Source organism: Phyllobates terribilis, unplaced genomic scaffold (genome assembly GCF_046119375.1).
Source record: "Phyllobates terribilis strain yellow unplaced genomic scaffold, ASM4611937v1 Scaffold_1__5_contigs__length_1240528914, whole genome shotgun sequence".
In the NCBI taxonomy this organism is placed as follows: domain Eukaryota; kingdom Metazoa; phylum Chordata; class Amphibia; order Anura; family Dendrobatidae; genus Phyllobates; species Phyllobates terribilis.
In genome coordinates, this window is record NW_027362761.1 from 479,311,489 (window position 1) to 479,331,610 (window position 20,122).

A 20,122-nucleotide genomic window follows, 5' to 3' on the forward strand; every position below is an offset into this window, starting at 1 on the left:
ATCTTTTTTTATAAAGATAAACAAGATGGTAAGAAAATAAGAGGAATATCTAACAGCAGCTTGGTTTTCGGCGGCCTTGACTGCAATGCTGAAATCTTAGTGGCTGCACTGGTTGCTTAGGAAGAAATACACATGGACTATATTACCACCTGAATCAAGGCTGTAAGTGAAAGTCTAGAACCTCGCTGCAGTATCAGCTCAATGTTCTCCACTGCAAACCCTGACACTGCTGTCTATGCACCAGCAAAGAATCTGGCATAAGTTATCAACACTTGACAACTAGATTCAGAGATGGAGATTTTTTCATCGTTTTTCTTTTCTGTTTATAATGTTTTTTGTTTTTTTTTATTTTCTGCATAGGATTATGGGGGCAGCCATGTAATAGCATTTAGAGATATGTGTTACTGCATCCACATCGACAATAGAACGCGAATCGACAGGCTCAGACTCTTTAGCAATGACTCATCAAGACCGGCGGCTTTCATACCAGTCTTGATGAGGACGCAGGATGGCGTTCAAGGCTCATGATTCATTAAGAGGCGCACACCTGCTAATGAATCCGACAAAGCACAAAGTAGCATGTGCCTCCCCACATATCTTACTCCAGTCCATGCTGGAGTAAGAACTGTGGAAAAGCAAACACTGCCAAACACTGCTGCCTGTCATGCACCTGTTCCGCTCCCGCTCCAGGCACTTTGTTAGAGATGTGCGAAATGGTCATAAAAACATCAAAAAAGTTGTGTTGCGCAAAAATGTTGTGACTTTTCAAAGTTTTTTACGACAGAATTCTAGCGAAAAAAGTTTGATGGATCAGGGCCTTTAACTTCTATGAGGGAGTTTTCTAGCCATGTTCGGGATTTTGTGCAGAGTTCATTGTGAAGGAACTGGGAGGTGGTAAACCGTAGCCATCACCTATTTCGAACAGTGGATCCTATGTAATAGGTGTTACCTGCTATTATAAGCCTTATAAAACAATGAGTGGTCTTGTATATGAAAAAAAATAATCTTCTATATCATATATGTATATATAATACATCAGCAGTGAATGGTGCAATTAGAAAATGCTGTTTTGTTAAAATTTTGTTACATTTTTTTGGGGTGATTTTTTTTATTTTCTATATATGGAAAACAATCATATTTTTCAGTGATATTTTTTTATAAAAAAAAAGAATGACAAAAAAAATCACCAAAATATACGTTTAACATAAAAACAATAGGATAATTCCTGATAGTACAATACCCCTGAAGACTACGGACGTTAGTGATTGGTTCCAGCAGTCACATGGGGCGTACAGAATACTCAGCTGCATCAAAGCAAAACATAAGACCAATAGGGGGACAAACGCACTGGACCAGGGGGGGGATAAGTCAAATCAATTACTGGTGAAAGTGAGACCTGTTCCAATACGGACCATGGTTGTGGACGTGATCGGACACTTACTTGATTTTGTAAGATTTCCAGATTTCTTAAAGTTGTTCCATTCATATTAAAGCAGTCAACTGAGTTAGACATTGGCACGAAACGGCTAAAAACAAAAAGGCATAAGGAAAAAAACAGAACACATCCGTAATGTTATAATCGATATTTGCTTCATAATATTAAACAAAAGGTTTTTTTAAATGAATAAATAAAATAAAAACTCAGAACAAGCTTTAAAGTTGCATGTTTCTACATAGCAAAATGTGACGGGGGGAATATTTTAGTAAATCTCATTCAATTCACATCCATGTAATGTCAGGTCTCTGAAGGTTTTTGTGCCGTGAAAAAAGACAGAAGCAAAAGTGGTAACTACACGAATAAGTAAAGATTTAGAAGTTTCTTTTTATTAATCATTATTATATTTAACTGCGAATAAAAGCTACATCAAGATTATTAAAAGTACAAAGTGTGAACTGGGGTATGCAACCTCATGAATAAAAGGCTGTGAATTAGGACCTGCATGGTGGCAACACAGGAGGAAACCTCTACACTGCGGCAAATGATACTGCATGCTGCTATAGCTTATAATTTGCCTACAATTGAAGGTACTGTATGGTAACAGTACGCCTGCATCAGCTCTAGGGGTTTTTTTATCAATGCATTCCAATAACTATAACTTTTTTTTCTATCATCAAATTTGTAAGGGCTAATCACTGGCCTCAGTAAAGTACGGCACAAGAGCACTGAGGTTAGTGATTGGCTGAAGTGGTCACATGGGTAGATGGTATGTGGCCAATGCCAAGAAGTAAAGATCTGCAGGAAGCACTGGTGCAGCAGAGAATTTATAACTTAACCCCTTAAAAAGAACCTGACAGCTGATACTGGCCACGGATCTGGCAGCATGTATGTATCAGACACTGGCTGCGAGATTTCAGCCAAGTATATTTGACTCTGAAATGCCGTGAACTGAGCCACACGGGAGACTAGTCAGAGCAGCTGTCATGTGCCTGAAAAGGTGTGGGCTCATCGCCGGAGCCCACGCCAAAGAGGGGAATGCGACCTTGGATATACATATATGTCCAAGGTGATAAAGGGGTTAACGTCTTACAATCTCCAATTGCTCAGGATGACTGACGGGTACAGCTTGCACTGAGCAGTGAGGAGAAACACTGAGGAGCTGTCAATCAGGCTATATGGGCAAACACTGAGCTTTCAAAAATGTATTCAGATATATAACAATTGGGCAACACCATGAAGACGCTTTCTTGTCATATCAGTCCTACTCACTGAATTATGGTGTGGGGGGATAATGTACAGTAGCTGGACCCCTCTAGTGTTCATTCCAGGTACACGAACAGCTTAGCATTACATTGATTTGGTCATAGAATCAGTGATGCCGCCATTTCTCCAAAGTGTCACAGGAGCTGCACCCGGGTGTATTTTGTTCATGTTAAAGTGAGCAGCCTGCATGGCCTCAATGTGCTACCACAGCCTGTAGTGTCTCCAGACTTGTCTTCCATTCAGCCCATCTCAGATCTCATTGGTCAGCCATTACAAAGGCAGCTGCCAGAAGCGGATCTTGTTGTTTTGGTGCACAAGCGCATTTAGCGTGGAAGAATATCCTCAGACAACCATTAAAGGGAACCTGTCACTAGGAAAAACGCTATTAACCTTCAGATATGGGTTTAATCTGCAGGTTAATAGCGTTCCTAACCTGCCCGGTGCCTGCATGTAGCCGAACGCTGCGGGAAGAAATTGAACTTTATTCTACCCTGCAGCATTCGGTATCCGTCACAGGGGTGGCGCCGGCGTGGATTCATTCGCTGCTCTGAGCATACAGTGAGGCTGTAACCGCGCCCCCGGCCATGACTGACACTGGCTCTGCATTGGGGTCGGCTGTCAGTCAGGGCCGAGGACAAGGTTACAGACAGTTTTTTCTGGTGACAGGTTCCCTTCAATAACCTCATTGATAGCAGCTAAAGCATGTAAGTGTGGGGACCTCATCAGGTCTAAGAAATCTAGTTAATGATGTATTCAATTTGTGTTGTGAACTTCAATAGCAGATCCCATTTAGAGACGAGCATGCAATAGTCCTATGCAGTTATATGAAAGTTTGACAGATAGCTGTAAAGATTTGTCTAAGGCCGTCTGCTTAATAAAATAAAAAACTTTGAAAAGACTTCGTTGAAGTCACTCAACTTATCAGGTCCCAGAGGTACCCTAGACTTCATCCTTTACCCTTTATAAAGGGACCTGAACTTAAGGCCCCATCACACTTAGCGACGCTGCAACGATCCCGACAACGATACGACCTGTCAGGGATCGTTGCTGCGTCGCTATGTGGTCGCTGGTGAGCTGTCAAACAGGCAGGCTCACCAACGATCAGGGGAGCAGCGACATCGTGGAAAGAATCTTTCCACGATGTCCTGCTCCTGGTTACCAGCCTGCTGCTGAAGCAGGAGGAGGCTGGTAACCATGGTAAACATCGGGTTACTAGGGGCACACGCGCACCTAGTAACCCGTTGTTTACCATGGTTACCACTCTGCTACGGTGAGCGGGAGGTTACCGCTCACTTTAGCAGGCTGGTAACCATGATAAACATTGGGTTACTAGGGGCACAAGCGCACCTAGTAACCTGATGTTTACCATGGTTACCACTCTGCTACAGTGAGCGGGAGGTTACCGCTCACTTTAGCAGGCTCGTAACCATGATAAACAACAGGTTACTAGGTGCGCGTGTGCCCCTAGTAACCCGATGTTTATCATGGTTACCAGCCTGATCGCTGCTCCCGCTGGTCACACAGCGATGTGCGCTGACCAGCGGGAGGGCAACGACCAAAAAATGGTCCAGGACATTTCGCAGCGATCAGCGACCTCACAGCAGGGGCCTGATCGCTGCAAAGTATCACACATAGCGACATCGCTGGTGAGGTCGCTGTTGCGTCACCAAAACCGTGACACAGCAGCGATCTCGCTATGTGAGACGGGGGCTTAAGAATAGACCCCCCTGGGTTGCATCCACCTAGCAGCTGCTGGCAGAAGAAGCGAGATGGAGGCAAGAGTGGTCAAACTAGCCGGGTCAACATTGTGAAAGACAAGAAGAGGGACAAAATCAGGAAATGTAGCAAAGTCAGAGATATAGCCAGGATCATCTAAAGGAGGCCAATCAAAGCAAAATTAAACAAACTGAGGCCAAGATTAGACGGAATCACAGAGTCAAAAGAAGTCGGGGTCAACAACAACAGGACATGGGGAGTATATCAAAGACCAAAAGATAATAATTAGTAACTCCCATCAGGAGTTTAAATGGGGTGTGGTAATGTGTTACTCATCACAAATTAAATGATTAATCACATCTGCTGACCAGCCCAAAAATAAACTGGTCAGCAGAAACACTTGCTACCTGGCTGAACGGCACCTGTGGTTGGCATCACTGCGACAGAGGCAGATGTCGCTGGAGCAGAGTCAGGCAAGTATCTTACCAGAAGGCAGTTACAAAACTAACCTTGGATCATGAAGTATTCTTTCCAAGGAAAATTCTTTCAAATATGTGATGAGCGCTGCTAAAGAACACATAACCATCTTCTCTAGTTTCAGTATTTGCAATAACCTTTGAGAACCGGCAGACACATCTAGGAAAGAACATATGAAATAATTAATAACAGTAAAAAAATATATATATATTTAAACAACATGTAATAAATGGAGAGGAAAACGTGGAGCACCTAATAAAAAAAATAGAATATGTTACCTGGACTGAGCCCTAAAATCTACACTAATTTATGAGACTTTAAACTGATGCGGCAATTCTGACGTTTTTTTGTTTTTTTTACTTAAACAGGAACCATTGTTGTTTTTGTTTATTTTTCATAAATCAAAAGTACACATGAAGATCAATAACTTGGCAATATTTTATTTAAAAAAAAATCTGCTTCTTTCTCCTCCTGGATTGATCATTCATTCTCAAAATTCTCAATTAATGGGTAAAATCAGTATCCAGTGAAGACAGATTTTCAAATTACTAATATAGGAGATAATTGTCACGCTGTCTCTGTATACTGGAGGTAGGGGGCCTAAGCTGACCCTAAGCTGGGGCCCTGACTAATCCCTCAACCTGGAGGTACTGTTAAAGGTACAGAGGTCCAGGCCGCCAGCGTAACCCCTACCTCCTGAGGATCCCTGCACCTAAGTAATCTAGTCCTGAGAAGGACCCCGATCACAACAAAAGAGGACAAGTAATAATATGCCCACACACAGTACTTAGACGAACGAGACAGTACAAGGGAAAAACCAAAACCACCTTGCATACAAAAACTACACAACTACAACAGAGGGAACACCAACGGGAAAGGAGATAAATGATAAAGCGAGGAAGGGAAAAAACACTCCAAATACACTTATCTCAGAAACTCCAAATACCACGATCCGCTCTGTAAGTCTGTATGAAATGCTTTCACCGACACTTCTCAAACAGACCAGCAGGCATTTGAAGGAGACTCACTACAGCAGCATTGATTGCAGCTGGGCGAGGCTGGACCTCGTCTAGCACAGAGAGAGAGAGAATTAACTCCCTCACTGCCGAAAACACAAAGCACCAAAAAGTCAGCTGCGAGAAGTCAGGCTGTGTAATCGTGACGATCTTCGTGGCGACACACCCGTGACAGTACCCCCCCTTCTACGAGGGGCCTCCGGACCCTCAGGGCCAGGTTTATCCGGGTGAGTCGTGTGGAAGGCCCGAACTAATCGGTCTGCGTTAATATCCGACGCAGGAACCCACATCCTCTCCTCAGGACCATACCCTTTCCAATGAACCAGGTACTGAAGGGACCGGCGATTAAAACGTGAATCGATGACCCTTGATACCTGGAACTCCAAGTTACCATTGACCACCACTGGAGGGGGAGGTAAAGGTGACGGTACCACCGGCGCCACATACCTCTTAAGCAACGATTTGTGGAACACGTTGTGAATCTTAAACGTAGGGGGGAGGTCAAGACGGAATGCCACCGGATTAATAATAGAACTGATTCTGTACGGCCCGATGAACCTGGGACCCAGTTTCCAGGAGGGAACCTTAAGTTTAATATTCCTGGTAGACAACCATACCCGATCGTTCACACTTAGGTCCGGACCAGACACTCTCCTCCTATCAGCCATACGTTTGTATCGGTTCCCCATAGTATTCAGATTCTTCAGCACCCCTCTCCATACTGAAGCGAGTGATGAGGAAAATCGTTCCTCCTCAGGAACCCCCGAAGAGCCCCCCCTACTGAAAGTACAAAACTGGGGGTGAAAACCATATGCCCCAAAAAACAGGGACTTACCAGTGGACTCGCTCCGCCTATTATTAAGAGCAAACTCTGCCAGAGGTAAGAAAGAAGCCCAGTCCTCCTGGTTCTCTGACACAAAACACCGGAGATATGTCTCCAAGCTCTGGTTCATACGTTCCGTCTGACCATTGGTCTGAGGGTGAAAAGCTGATGAGAATGACAAATGCATCCCCCGCCGTGCACAAAACGCCTTCCAGAACTTGGACACAAACTGAGACCCCCGATCAGACACCACATCGGAGGGTACCCCGTGAAGCCTCACAATCTCCCCAATGAACACCTGCGCAAGAGTTTTAGCATTAGGGAGAGCCGGAAGAGCGATAAAATGTGCCATCTTGCTGAACCTGTCCACTACAACGAGTATGACCGTTTTACCCGAAGACGGAGGGAGGTCCGTAATAAAGTCCATAGACAGACGAGTCCAAGGACGCTCCGGGATCTTCAAAGGTAAGAGGGCCCCAGACGGACGGGTATGTGAGGTCTTAGAGCGCGCACAAACCCCACAGGACGCGACAAAAGTTACCACCTCCTTATGTAAGTTAGGCCACCAAAACCGACGCGAGAGGAGATCCACAGTTGCTTTACTCCCCGGGTGTCCTGCCAAAACTGAGTTATGGTGTGCCTCGATCACCTTTTGTCGCAACTGATCTGGAACAAACAGTCTCCCCGGAGGTCCAACAGGGGCGTCCCCCTGAGCCTCCAATACCTCCTCCTCCAGCTCAGAGCATACTGCCGAAACCACCACCCCCTCCTGAAGGATAGGAATCGGGTCGTCCGTATTCCCGGCCCCAGGGAAACTGCGAGATAAGGCATCCGCCTTTACATTTTTTGACCCAGGACGATATGTAACGACAAAATTAAACCTGGTAAAAAACAATGACCACCTAGCTTGTCTGGGATTCAGACGTTTCGCGGACTCCAGATACAGCAGGTTCTTGTGATCGGTGATGACGGTGACCGGATGGACTGCCCCCTCCAAAAAATGGCGCCACTCCTCAAAAGCTAACTTAATGGCCAAGAGTTCCCTATTGCCGACATCGTAATTCCTCTCAGCGGACGACAATTTTTTAGAGAAAAAGGCGCACGGATGCCACTTACCAGGGGACGAACCTTGTGACAATACTGCTCCCACCCCTACCTCGGAAGCGTCTACCTCTACAATGAATGGCTGTGATGCATCAGGTTGAATGAGTATGGGTGCCGAGGCAAAACATTTTTTCAAGCAGGAGAATGCTTGACAAGCCTTGTCAGACCACCTAGAAAATTCCGTCCCCTTTTTAGTCATGTCTGTGAGAGGCTTAACCATGGACGAGAAATTACGAATGAACTTCCGGTAATAATTAGCAAACCCCAGGAAACGTTGTAGTGCCTTAAGATTCTCTGGCCGATCCCACTCAAGAACTGCCCGCACTTTCCCAGGGTCCATACGAAAACCGGACGCTGAAACCAGGAAGCCTAAAAACTGGAGTTCCTGTACGGCGAACACACACTTTTCCCATTTGGCATACAGTTTATTATCCCGCAAGATCTGTAACACCTGCCTAACGTGCTCCTGATGAGACACCAGATCCGGCGAGTAAATTAAGATATCATCCAGATATACGACAACAAACTGTCCCACCAGGCGGCGAAAAATGTCATTAACAAAGTGTTGGAACACCGCCGGGGCATTAGTCAGACCGAATGGCATGACAAGGTTCTCATAATGCCCCTCCGGAGTGTTAAACGCCGTCTTCCACTCATCCCCCTCCTTCATCCTAATCAGATTGTACGCCCCCCTGAGATCTAACTTAGAGAACCATTTGGCGCCCACGATCTGATTAAAGAGATCGGGAATAAGTGGGAGTGGATACGGATCTCGGACCGTAATCCGATTAAGTTCACGGAAATCCAGGCAAGGGCGTAGGCCTCCATCTTTCTTCTTAACAAAGAAGAACCCCGCAGCCACCGGTGAAGATGAAGGTCTAATATGCCCCTTAGCCAGACTTTCTGAAATATAATCCTTCATGGCCTGCCTCTCAGGACCAGAAAGGTTATACAACCTAGCTTTAGGTAACTTGGCCTCAGGGAGCAGTTTTACAGAACAGTCATACTCGCGATGAGGAGGTAGTTCCTGACACCCTTTCTCCGAGAATACATCCTCAAAGTCCGCCAGAAATGGAGGTAAGACCCAAGGAGTAACCGCACCGATGACCGTGTTCATGCAGTTTTTATTACAGAATTTACTCCATTGGCTTATCTCTCTGGTTTGCCAATTAATAACCGGGTTATGCTTAGTTAACCAAGGAAGGCCCAACACTATAGGAGTGGGAAGACCCTCCAACACGTAGCAAGACAACAGTTCTTTATGTATCGCCCCCACTTGAAGTTTTACGTCATGCACAGCTTGCAAAAAACTTCCCTGACCGAGAGGCCTGGCATCGATCGAGAATATGGGGATGGGTTTAGCCAACTCACTCAATCGCATACCTTGAACCCGGGCAAACCGAGCATCAACCAGATTAGCCCCGGCCCCACTATCCAGAAGAACAGATATCCTCTCAGTTCTCGTACCCACCACCACCTCCGCCGGTACGAGAAACTGAGACGAACCTAGGGACGAAATACCTACTCCCAGATTGCCGTCCACCACACAACCTGGGATCAACAGTTTTCCGACGACTCTTCACTCTGCAAGGGACGAGATGGACACCCCCCAATAAAATGTCCCTTTCTCCCGCAGAAGAAACACCTTCCTGTCTTATGGCGCACCACCGGTCCCCTCCCCCGAAATGATGTTCCTCCTAATTGCATAGGCTCCTCTGGACTGACCAGGGGAACCACCATATGAGGGGACCTTGTAGGAGGTGGAGTCATCATAGGGGGTCGAGTTATCCCGCACCTCTCCCGAAGCAGTCTGTCAACGCGAATAGCCAGGGCCATAGCGGCTTCCAGTGACGCGGGAGAGTCATACTGTGCCAACACATCCTGTAATTTGTCGGATAAACCTTGACAAAACTGGCTCCTAAGAGCCGGGTCATTCCACTGGGTGTCCGTGGCCCACCTACGGAACTCCGAACAGAATTCCTCCGCCGGACGATCTCCCTGCTGGATCCTACGTAACTTAGACTCAGCAAGGGAGATCCGATCTGGGTCATCATATACGAGTCCCAGAGCAGCGAAAAACCTATCCACTGACTGGAGAGCCGGGGAGCCCGGGGGAAGAGAGAACGCCCAAGATTGTGGGTCCCCTTGTAGGAGCGAGATGACAATTCCCACCCTTTGTTCTTCACTCCCCGATGACCGAGGCCGCAGCCGAAAGTACAATTTGCATGCCTCCCGGAAAACAAAAAACTTGTCCCGCCCCCCAGTGAACCTGTCAGGGAGAGCTACTTTAGGTTCTGGTCCGGCTTGCTCCTGAGGATGCAAAACCTTGGACCTAACGTCCGCCAGCTCCATGGACAAACTCTGCAACTGCCGAGCTAGACCGGCTACTGGATCCATGGTAGCTGGAGAAAAACTAAGTGGGTGGGTGAAAATGTCACGCTGTCTCTGTATACTGGAGGTAGGGGGCCTAAGCTGACCCTAAGCTGGGGCCCTGACTAATCCCTCAACCTGGAGGTACTGTTAAAGGTACAGAGGTCCAGGCCGCCAGCGTAACCCCTACCTCCTGAGGATCCCTGCACCTAAGTAATCTAGTCCTGAGAAGGACCCCGATCACAACAAAAGAGGACAAGTAATAATATGCCCACACACAGTACTTAGACGAACGAGACAGTACAAGGGAAAAACCAAAACCACCTTGCATACAAAAACTACACAACTACAACAGAGGGAACACCAACGGGAAAGGAGATAAATGATAAAGCGAGGAAGGGAAAAAACACTCCAAATACACTTATCTCAGAAACTCCAAATACCACGATCCGCTCTGTAAGTCTGTATGAAATGCTTTCACCGACACTTCTCAAACAGACCAGCAGGCATTTGAAGGAGACTCACTACAGCAGCATTGATTGCAGCTGGGCGAGGCTGGACCTCGTCTAGCACAGAGAGAGAGAGAATTAACTCCCTCACTGCCGAAAACACAAAGCACCAAAAAGTCAGCTGCGAGAAGTCAGGCTGTGTAATCGTGACGATCTTCGTGGCGACACACCCGTGACAATAATAGTTGGTTTTTATAAGATTCTATGGAAGGGAGGGTAGGTGGGAGGAGATAAAGTCAGAGACAGTCATTTTGCTGCAAGTACTCCCAAGATGACAGGTGCACCTTAAACTACTACTCCAGTATTTTTTTTTATTATTGCCCTCTGTTAGCAAACAGTATTGTGTGTTTAAGGTGTGTTTGACTTCTGTCGTTTCCGGCACTGCTTTGGTGCCTTCTCCTGCGCTACGTGACTGCACCTTTCTAGTTGGCTTACACAGCGGACCGTTATTGTTAGTTCCTTTCTTAATTTCTTCTACATAAAACCCGTGCCCTTGAAGCCCACCCCCCGCTCCCTCTCTCTGGAGCAGTCTGGATCGTCCGGTCTGTCTGCAACAAGCTCCATGTTATTCACGTCCTCTTTACCTCTCGCAATCTCTCCTTCCTGGGAATCACAGAGCCATGGCAGACACCCTCCGACATGGCCTCCCCTACTGCGCTGTGTTACGGTGGCCTCCACTTCACCCACACTCCTCGTCCTGGTAACAGACATGGTGGAGGAGTGGGATTTCTCCTTTCTACCAACTGCACCTTCAGCCCTATCCCATCCCACCTCTACCCTCACTTATTCTCCCTTCTTTTGAAGTTCACTCTGTCCGCATCTACTCTCCCTCCAACCTCCAAGTGGCTGTCATATACCGACCTCCGGGCCTGATCACTGCCTTTATTGACAAATTCTCCACCTGGCTTCTTCACTTTCTCTCTGCTGACATTCCCACAATCAACATGGGTGACTTCAACATCCCCATTGACTCTCACCAGTCAGCAGCCTCCAAATTCCTGTCACTTCTTCTTATGAACTTACTCAGTGGTCCTCCCGAGCCACCCACACAGACGGATACACACTAGACGTTATCTTCACCAGTCTCTGCTCCCTATCTAACTTCACAACCTCCCCTCTCCCCCTATCTGACCACGATCTACTCAAGTTCTCATCCCTGTCCTCCTCACCTGTCACCCTTGTCCAGCAACTAGCACACCCCCACAGAAACATTGCACATCTAGACACACACACACACTCGCTGACTCTATTCTACCACGGACATCCATATCTTCACTCCACGACACAGACAGCGCCACTGCTTTCTACAATGCAACTCTCGCATCAGCTATTGATGCATGGCACCTCTTGCACCTCTTGTGCATGGCAGAGCGCGACAAGTGAATAGGCAACCCTGACCTACAAAAAAGCTAAAAAGCTTTGGCAAGCGTCCAGGGTTGCGGAGCGGCATTGGAAGAAAACACATTCGCAAGATGACTTCACTGCAATCAAACAAGCAACACTCGAATTCAAATCAGCCCTCACTTCTGTTAAACAGGCCTACTTCACAACCCTCATATCTTCCTTATCCTACAACTCCAAACAGTTATTCAACACTTTTAACTCTCTCCTCCACCCTCCACTGCCCCCTCCGACCTCCTTCATCTCTGCTGAGTAGTTTGCCACACACTTCAAAAACAAGATTGACAAAACAAAGCAAGTCTTTAATGTCCGACCACCACAACCCCTTTGTTTTCCAGGTCACTGCCCTTCCCCCATAACCTCCCTTTCCAACATCACTGAAGGAGACCTCCACTTGTGCACTGGACCCCATCCCACCTCCTCCCCAACCTCACCCCCACACTCATCCTATCCCCAACTCATCTCTTCAACCTATCACTAACTTCTTGTACCTTCCCCTCTGCTTTCAAGCAAGCCACAATCACGCCCATCCTCAAAAAGCCATCCCTCGACCCAACCGCCTTGTCCAGCTACCGCCCCATATCGCTGCTCCCATTTGCCTCCAAGCTCCTTGAGCAACACATACACGCTGAACTTTCCGCTCACTTCTCATCTCTCTCTTCGACAACCGACAATCTGGCTTCTGCCCCCACCATTCCACCGAAACTGCCCTTACCAAAATTACTAATGACTTACTTACAGCCAAAGCCAACAGGCAATCTCTATACTCCTCCTTCTTGACCTGTCCTCTGTCTTCGACACAGTTGACCACTGCCTCCTACTACAGATCCTCTCTTCCTTTGGTGTCAAAAACCTTGCCCTATCCTGGATCTCCTCATACCTTTCCCACCGCACATTTAGCATCTCCCACTGACACACTATCTCCTCATCCCGCCCTCTCTCTGTTGGAGTCCCTCAACGCTCTGTCCTAGGACCCCTACTCTTCTCAATCTATACCCTTGGCCTGGGAAAGCTCATAAAATCCCATGGCTTCCAGTACTATCTGTACGCTGATGACACCCAGATCTACCTCTCTGGCCCAGATGTCACCTCTCTGCTGTCCAGAATCCCAGCAGGTCTATCAGCCATATCCTCTCTTCTCCTCTCGCTTCCTCAAGCTCAATGTGGACAAATCTGAACTCCTCATCTTTCCCCCATCTTGCGTATTTTCCCCACCTGATCTTTCTTTAACAATAAATGACATCACGCTTTCCCCTGTACCGGCAATCCACTGCCTCGGAATAAACCTTAACTCTGCTCTGTCCTTCAAACCACACATCCAAGCTCTCGCCACCTCCTGTCATCTCCAGCTCAAAAATATTTCCAGAATCTGTCCTTTCCTCAACCCTCAATCTACTAAACTGCTTGTGCATGCCCTCAATCTCCCGCCTCGACTACTGCAACATCCTCCTCTATGGCCTACCTGCTAACACTCTTGCACTCCTCCAGTCTGTCCTTAACTCTGTTAAAAAATAAGCATCTAAAACACTTAATAAATGTTGATGTATGTCAGGGGAACCAGCCGGTGGATCCAGCAGCTATCCCACCGCTGTTATCAAGTTGTCACGAACTGCACTCCGTTGCTTCCAATCATCAGGACAATTACAAAATAGACTGACAACTGATGGAAGAGGCCATGGCTGCTTTTGCTACTATGCTGGTTATTGGGGAACTCACAGTGAACGTATAGTATGCACAGATTACATTATACGCACAGATTATATTATACACACACACACTCCCAATACGGTCTCTGCCAAGCTCCGCAAACATCCAAGAACACTAGCTGTCACCACCAATCATTTATACAGGCCGACTAGACACCCATAACAGGTAGCGTATTGCTTCAAGTATGTGGTTTAGAGCAAGAGGAACAAAGCTAATATATTTTATATATTTAATCCAAAAAGTAAGCAGTGTTTATAAAACTATAAAAAAAAGATATTACAAAAGGGGACAAAACAATACAGTATAAACAATTACATACAATAAAACAGGATAATAAAAAAAAAAAAAAAGTACCAAACCTGTGTCATGGAAATGGCGCAGATCATTGTGGAGGGAAGCACGCCTTTTAGGAAAACAGTACTGAACCAAAGTGAACTGTGTCTTCCAGGACGGACAATTCTAATTAAAAATGTCTATTCATCAGATAAAAGTCACTCCCACGTACCTCTCCTGGACCTGGATGACCTCAGATTGAGGCAGGTCAATGGGATGCAGCTTGGTCCCAAAAAATTATGTGATCCCCAATTTTCAATTTATCTCCCCACATGGAGGTCCCAGGCAGGAGATATCAATGATATATTTCCTATCATGATTTTAGCTTTCCATAGATCGGAAACATGGCATATATATTGTTATCCATCTATCCGATATTAATTTGGAGCTGATGTGTAGGCCGCCAAGTGATGTGAGCAAATGCACATACATTCGCCGCTTTATCCCAACGCTGAAAATTCGTCTCCCATAACTGAAGGACCTATGCAGTTCACAAAAAAAACAATATTCCTAACTGAAATCCGCTTCTACGAAGTCTGCTATAATTCCTTTGAAGACCAGAACAGTTTTCGCTAGAGGTTATAGATTTGTTGACTCCCAGCAGCTAGCATGGACTTCTTGACTGCCCTGCATCAGATAACCCACTTCAATTACATGTTCACAGCAAGGGGGCTATAGTTGAATAGGGATTGGAATTTCCCTTCTCAGGTTATAATTAGGCAATGCTTCAATCCCCAATGTGGTGGTGACACATCCCCTCTTAAGAGATGGCTTTATAAATTTTACCATTACATCCATGACATTGTATACATGTCGGCCATGTTTTTTCAGCACTTAAAAGTAGTGCAAGTTGGAATGTGACTGGCTAATCAGAAACAACTTGATTGTGTAAAACTGGGACGGACGGAGAAAGAGAAACAGTTCTGTGTAGTGGTGTCTGTAAGGCTACGTTTAAACGATGAGCTTTTGGTGCGTTTTTGGCGCTGCATGTTTTTGCTGCTTAAAAAAACAGGCATCTTATAGTTGTAGCAAAGTCGATGGGATTTATAGAAACCTTATGTTCACTGTGCTTCATTTAACACTGCATAAACTGACCTGCGGTGCGTTTTTCAAATTCGCAAGCCAATTTCTCTGCGATTTTCCCTATAGACTTACATTAGATGCGGAAAATCCGCAGCAAAAAAAAATGAGCACATGTGTTTTAGTGTGATTCCAGTGTGGAAACGCATCAAAATCACGTGTATTCTACACCTAAGTGTAGCAATAACGTTTAGTCAAAGCAAAAAAAAATGAGTATCAAAAACAAAGCAGGTTTATTTAATGCATGACACATCAATCAGAGAGAAAAAAACGCAGTGATAGTAACGCATGGTAAAAAAAAGTACACAAAAACGCAATGAAAAAACACAAGTAAATTCATGTAAATGATAGGTGCAGAAATTCTGCAACATCAAAAACTCACCAAAAGCTCATCGTGGGAACGTACCTTAAGAACTTTAGGGCTCTAGCACTTATTGGTGACCAATGCACTGGGAGATTGACGTAATCACCAATACACAAATTCACACCATTACAAATTATAGTACATAAGGAAAGGGAAAGAGAATGAGATGTGCAAATACATTAATTAGTTTAAATCTTTTTATCAATTCATATGAGAATATATGACTAGTGTGAACAATAATTCTCAAATAAAATATGCCGGATTTTAGTTCAGAAAAGATCTTATATAGGTCTGAGTCCAACATAAGACCGATGTGCATAATAATAGGGCATACTCACAGCCAAGGTCCCTCAATATTATTTGGTAACCAATGCAGAAAGTCATAGCAACTTCTAGGCTGAATATATTCATTCCCTCTGATTAATACCACAAAGCAATAGATAAATTATACATTAAGATTTCTTGCACATTTTATGGCAGCATCAAAAAGTTTTAGCTTTTGAGGTATTGCTCTGTAGCCATCAAACTTGAAAGCTATCAGCACCTGTGAGATGGTAATTTATTTTTTTACAGCCATTTAGGGTTATCGTTAACTTATAATATTGCACTAGGTTTTAGAATACAAACATCATTCATTTTCAGACCCCCTGATATGCAGCCTGCTCCAAGTTCAAGATTTTTCCCTTATGGGAGTGTCTCTCTCAGTAATATAGGCTGGATGATCACTCAGCTAGATAAAGAACAGTTTGCAGCAGCACAATGGTAGAGCATTCTTACTGAAGACCATTTAGAAAGTTACTTAGAGAGGTTGTCCGGTAAAAACAAGTTATCAGCTATCTGACTGCTGGGACTCAGATTGATCGGCAGAACGGGGAACATTTATCCCCATTAAATGGGGCAGCTGTGCACATGCGACCTGTGTAGCCATGGCCGCCAGGGGAGACCATGATTTCTGCTATATACAGAAATATTATGATATTGCTATATATAGTGCAGGTTCAAGTTTCCTAAGGGGACTACAAAACAAAGTAAAAAGTTGAAAAAGAAAATGTTTAGACAAATATACAGAAAAAATTAAAACAAAAATGTAAAAGTTTGAATCAGCCCTATTTTCTCCCATTAAAAATAAAAAAAAAATACAAATATGTGATATCGTTATATTTGTAAAAGTCCAGTTTAGCAAAATATAAAAATTAATTACCCTGATCGCAGGGCTGTGGAGTCTGAGTCAGTGTCCATTTTGGTGGGTAATAAATTGGGTAAAGTATGTGCTGTAAATGTTTTCATAAGAATTTGGGAAAGTTATGAAATGTCCTATAAATGTCTGTTCTGTTCCTGATCCAAGGACCTCGGCTTTTAGCTGAGATGAATCTGTGCTGCACTTTATGTACATGTTCAGTAGTGAGGCAGTGCTGTGGAGTTGGAGTTGTGGAATCGGAGGCGGAGGTTTGGCTTACCGACTCCACAACTGCAATAAGAGGCAATTAAAACATCTACCCAAAAATGTTATCAATAAAAATGTCAGTACCGAGCACAAAAAATAAGCCATAACACAGCTCCATCGGCCAAAAATTTTTTTTCATCACTTAAGAAAAAAAAAAAAAAACCTATGCAGGTTTGGTATTGCCAAAATAATACTAACATGGAGAATCATATTGTAAGGTCATTTTTACTGCATAATGAATGCTGTAAATAAAACAAACAAAGACAATTCAAGAACCGCGTATTTTTCCCTGCACTTTTCTGTTTTACTGCCCATGATAAAATGGATGGTGTCATGCAAAAGTATAACTAGTAGTGATGAGCTGTCTGGCTGTGACGGCATCCAGATGAGCCGAGTTCATGTCCAATGAACTTAGGTCACCTCATTCACGTCACTGACAGCGTGGGAGAATTCTCCTGCACATGCGGTGCCGGCAAATGACGTCACCGCTTGAGCAGGAGAATTCTCCCATGCTGGGACGGCACTGAGATGGCAGGCTCGATGGTAGCAGAACGCTGCCATCCAGCTTGTCATCCTTCAGAGACACTGCGGAGCCAGGAACTCGGCTCATCTGGATGTCGTCACAGCCAGACACTGAGGAGCTTCACTGAGGAGCTTCTCAGTGTCTGCGGCATGGCAAGCTGGATGGCAGCTTTCGGCTGCGATCCAGCCTGTCATGTCAATGTAGCAGAGCTGAAGCCGTCCTGGGAACCATGGAAAGGTAAGGATGAGGTTGGTTTATTATTTTACTTTTATTGCAGAAGACATTGGCTTCAGCTGGAATGGGCGTGACAGTAAGTATGGTTTAATTTAGAACATTAAAGAATTGTGTGTTTATTTCAATTAAAGGACTTTATTCTGGGTGTGTGTGTTTTTTTGTAACTTTGACTATGGGATTAGTAATGGGGGTGTCTTATAGACGCCTCTCCATTACTAACCTGGGCTTGATGTCAGCTGGCATTATAAGCTGACATCAACCCCAGCCCTATTACCCCACTGCCACCGCTACAGGGCAGTGGGAAGAGCGAGGCTAAGTGCCAGAATTGGTGCATCCTATGGATGCGCCATTTCTGGGGCGGCTGACGGCTGGTGTTTCTAGCCTGGGAGGGGCCAATATTCATGGCACCCTTCCTGGGCTATTCATATCAGCCCCCAGCTATCTGCCTAGCCTTTGCTAGCTATTAAAATAGGGGGATGACACGTCATTTTTTTGGGGGTCCCCCATTTTAATAGCTAGTAAAGGCTAGGTATTCAGCTGGGGGCTGATATTAGTAGCCTGGGAAGCTCCATGGGTATTAACCCCTTCCCAGGCTTCAAACATCTGCCCCAGCTGTCTGCTTAACCTCCGTTAGAGACTAAAATTACGGGGAACTCCACGCCAATTTTTTAATAAATCCTTTATTTTAACACTAAATAACAAGTACAGTAACCAACACTGTCACTGTACTTCTTATATATGTGACTGACATGTTTCTATCTATCTAATCTATGTGTGATGCTCTATTCTTTCTGTTCTAAATTGTCGGGTACTGGTGTATGAAGCTGATGAATTGCTGGCCGGCTTTTTTAAAGAGACGGGTGCATGAAAATCGGAGGGCACTAGTGTGTTCCAAGTGCCCTGCTATGTTTTTCATGCACCTTCCTATATACCCTGCCTGCCTGTCTGCCTATATATTCTGCCTGCCTGATGTTTAATTGAGCACTATTCCCATCGATTTGGGCAATTTTTGACCTTCTGCAGACCGGCGGGGGGGCGGACCGCCAGAAAAATGCTCGAGTTTCCCATAGACTTACATTAGGCTCGTTGCTCGGGTCGAGCACCCGAGTATTCCAATGTGCTCGACCCGAGCTACGAGCACCCGAGCATTTTAGTGCTCGCTAGCAAAAAAAAAAGTTATGGTTCTTGAAAGATGGCGAGAAAAAAAAAAATGAAAGCACGAAAAAAACAACAACAACAAAAAAAAAACGTCTGGTCAGGAAGGGGTTAATAGTTGCGCCCTAATACTTCTGTCCATATGGTGTGTGTGTATAGTATACTGTATATATTTCATATAAAGTTATATATCTATTAGAACTTATTGTATTTGAAGTTCTAAATGAAAGCACTATAGTACGACATTGTACTGTTACATTCTTTCATCCGCTGCTATGGACATGCCATCTAGCACTAAGACGCTGCAATCCACTGATGCACATCAAAGCATTACCTACAAGACGCTTTGGTCAATTGACAGATATGCTTTTTACCCCAGAGGCAGGCTGAGCCTGAAAAGCGTGTCAGATAAAAGCCATTATTTCCATAGAATATTTTTATTTTCACAAAACAAACTTTAGGAGAGTTATTAATATTTATGTTTAGGAAGACACAGCAGGGCGGCACACTGTCTGCAAGACGACAGAAGAACACCGGAAACACCATTACAATAAATATGTCCAATTCATCAATTTCAACATTTAGTCAATATCAGTGCCACATTTCTATTGATCCGGCGATAAAGAAAAAGAAGAATATGTGACAACGTGAGTGAATTAAGACATGAATTGGGAGACAGATACTAATGACAATGTACATTTCATCTACGAGCAAGAAAGGTAATTTGTGTATTTCAACACATTTAAAAGAATAATTACTAGATCATAAAAGAAGTGGTCCACTACGCAGACAATCCCTTCTCAATTACTAGATAAAATAAACTAATAAAATAAAAACAGCCGCTGTCGGCCCTGGGTCTCTTATGACATAATTATGTCACATTCAACAAAAGCTGGAGAGCAGAAAAGCGCAATAGGGTTTTAACAGGAATATAAGTAGGGAATGCTGGTTCACTGACGCAGCGACAGTGGTTAGCGCACAGCGCCGCTCCTTTAAGGCTATAAAAAGTTAGGACCACTGAGAGGTTCACCGTGACGTGGCAGTGGGCTTCATACAGCCTGATCACAATGTTAAACTAAGAACCTCATTTTCAGTTTGTAAATTTTTGCCTGGCGGCATTAGATCAATGTATGATTTTTAGGGTTGTGTACCCATAACCATGTCA

General features: G+C 44.8%; 1 protein-coding gene across 3 annotated transcripts in view; it reads right to left on the reverse strand.

Annotated features, from left to right (window-relative positions):
- MSH3 (mutS homolog 3) overlaps positions 1-20,122 on the reverse strand; it is a 252,919-nt gene that overhangs the window by 155,082 nt on the left and 77,715 nt on the right. For all 3 annotated transcript variants that reach the window (XM_073679269.1, XM_073679248.1, XM_073679259.1), the window contains 2 exons: positions 4,927-5,053; positions 1,442-1,526 (listed from right to left, as the gene is read on the reverse strand). In XM_073679269.1, the coding sequence (XP_073535370.1) occupies positions 1,442-1,526; positions 4,927-5,053 (212 nt within the window). The remainder of the gene's footprint in view (positions 1-1,441; positions 1,527-4,926; positions 5,054-20,122) is intronic.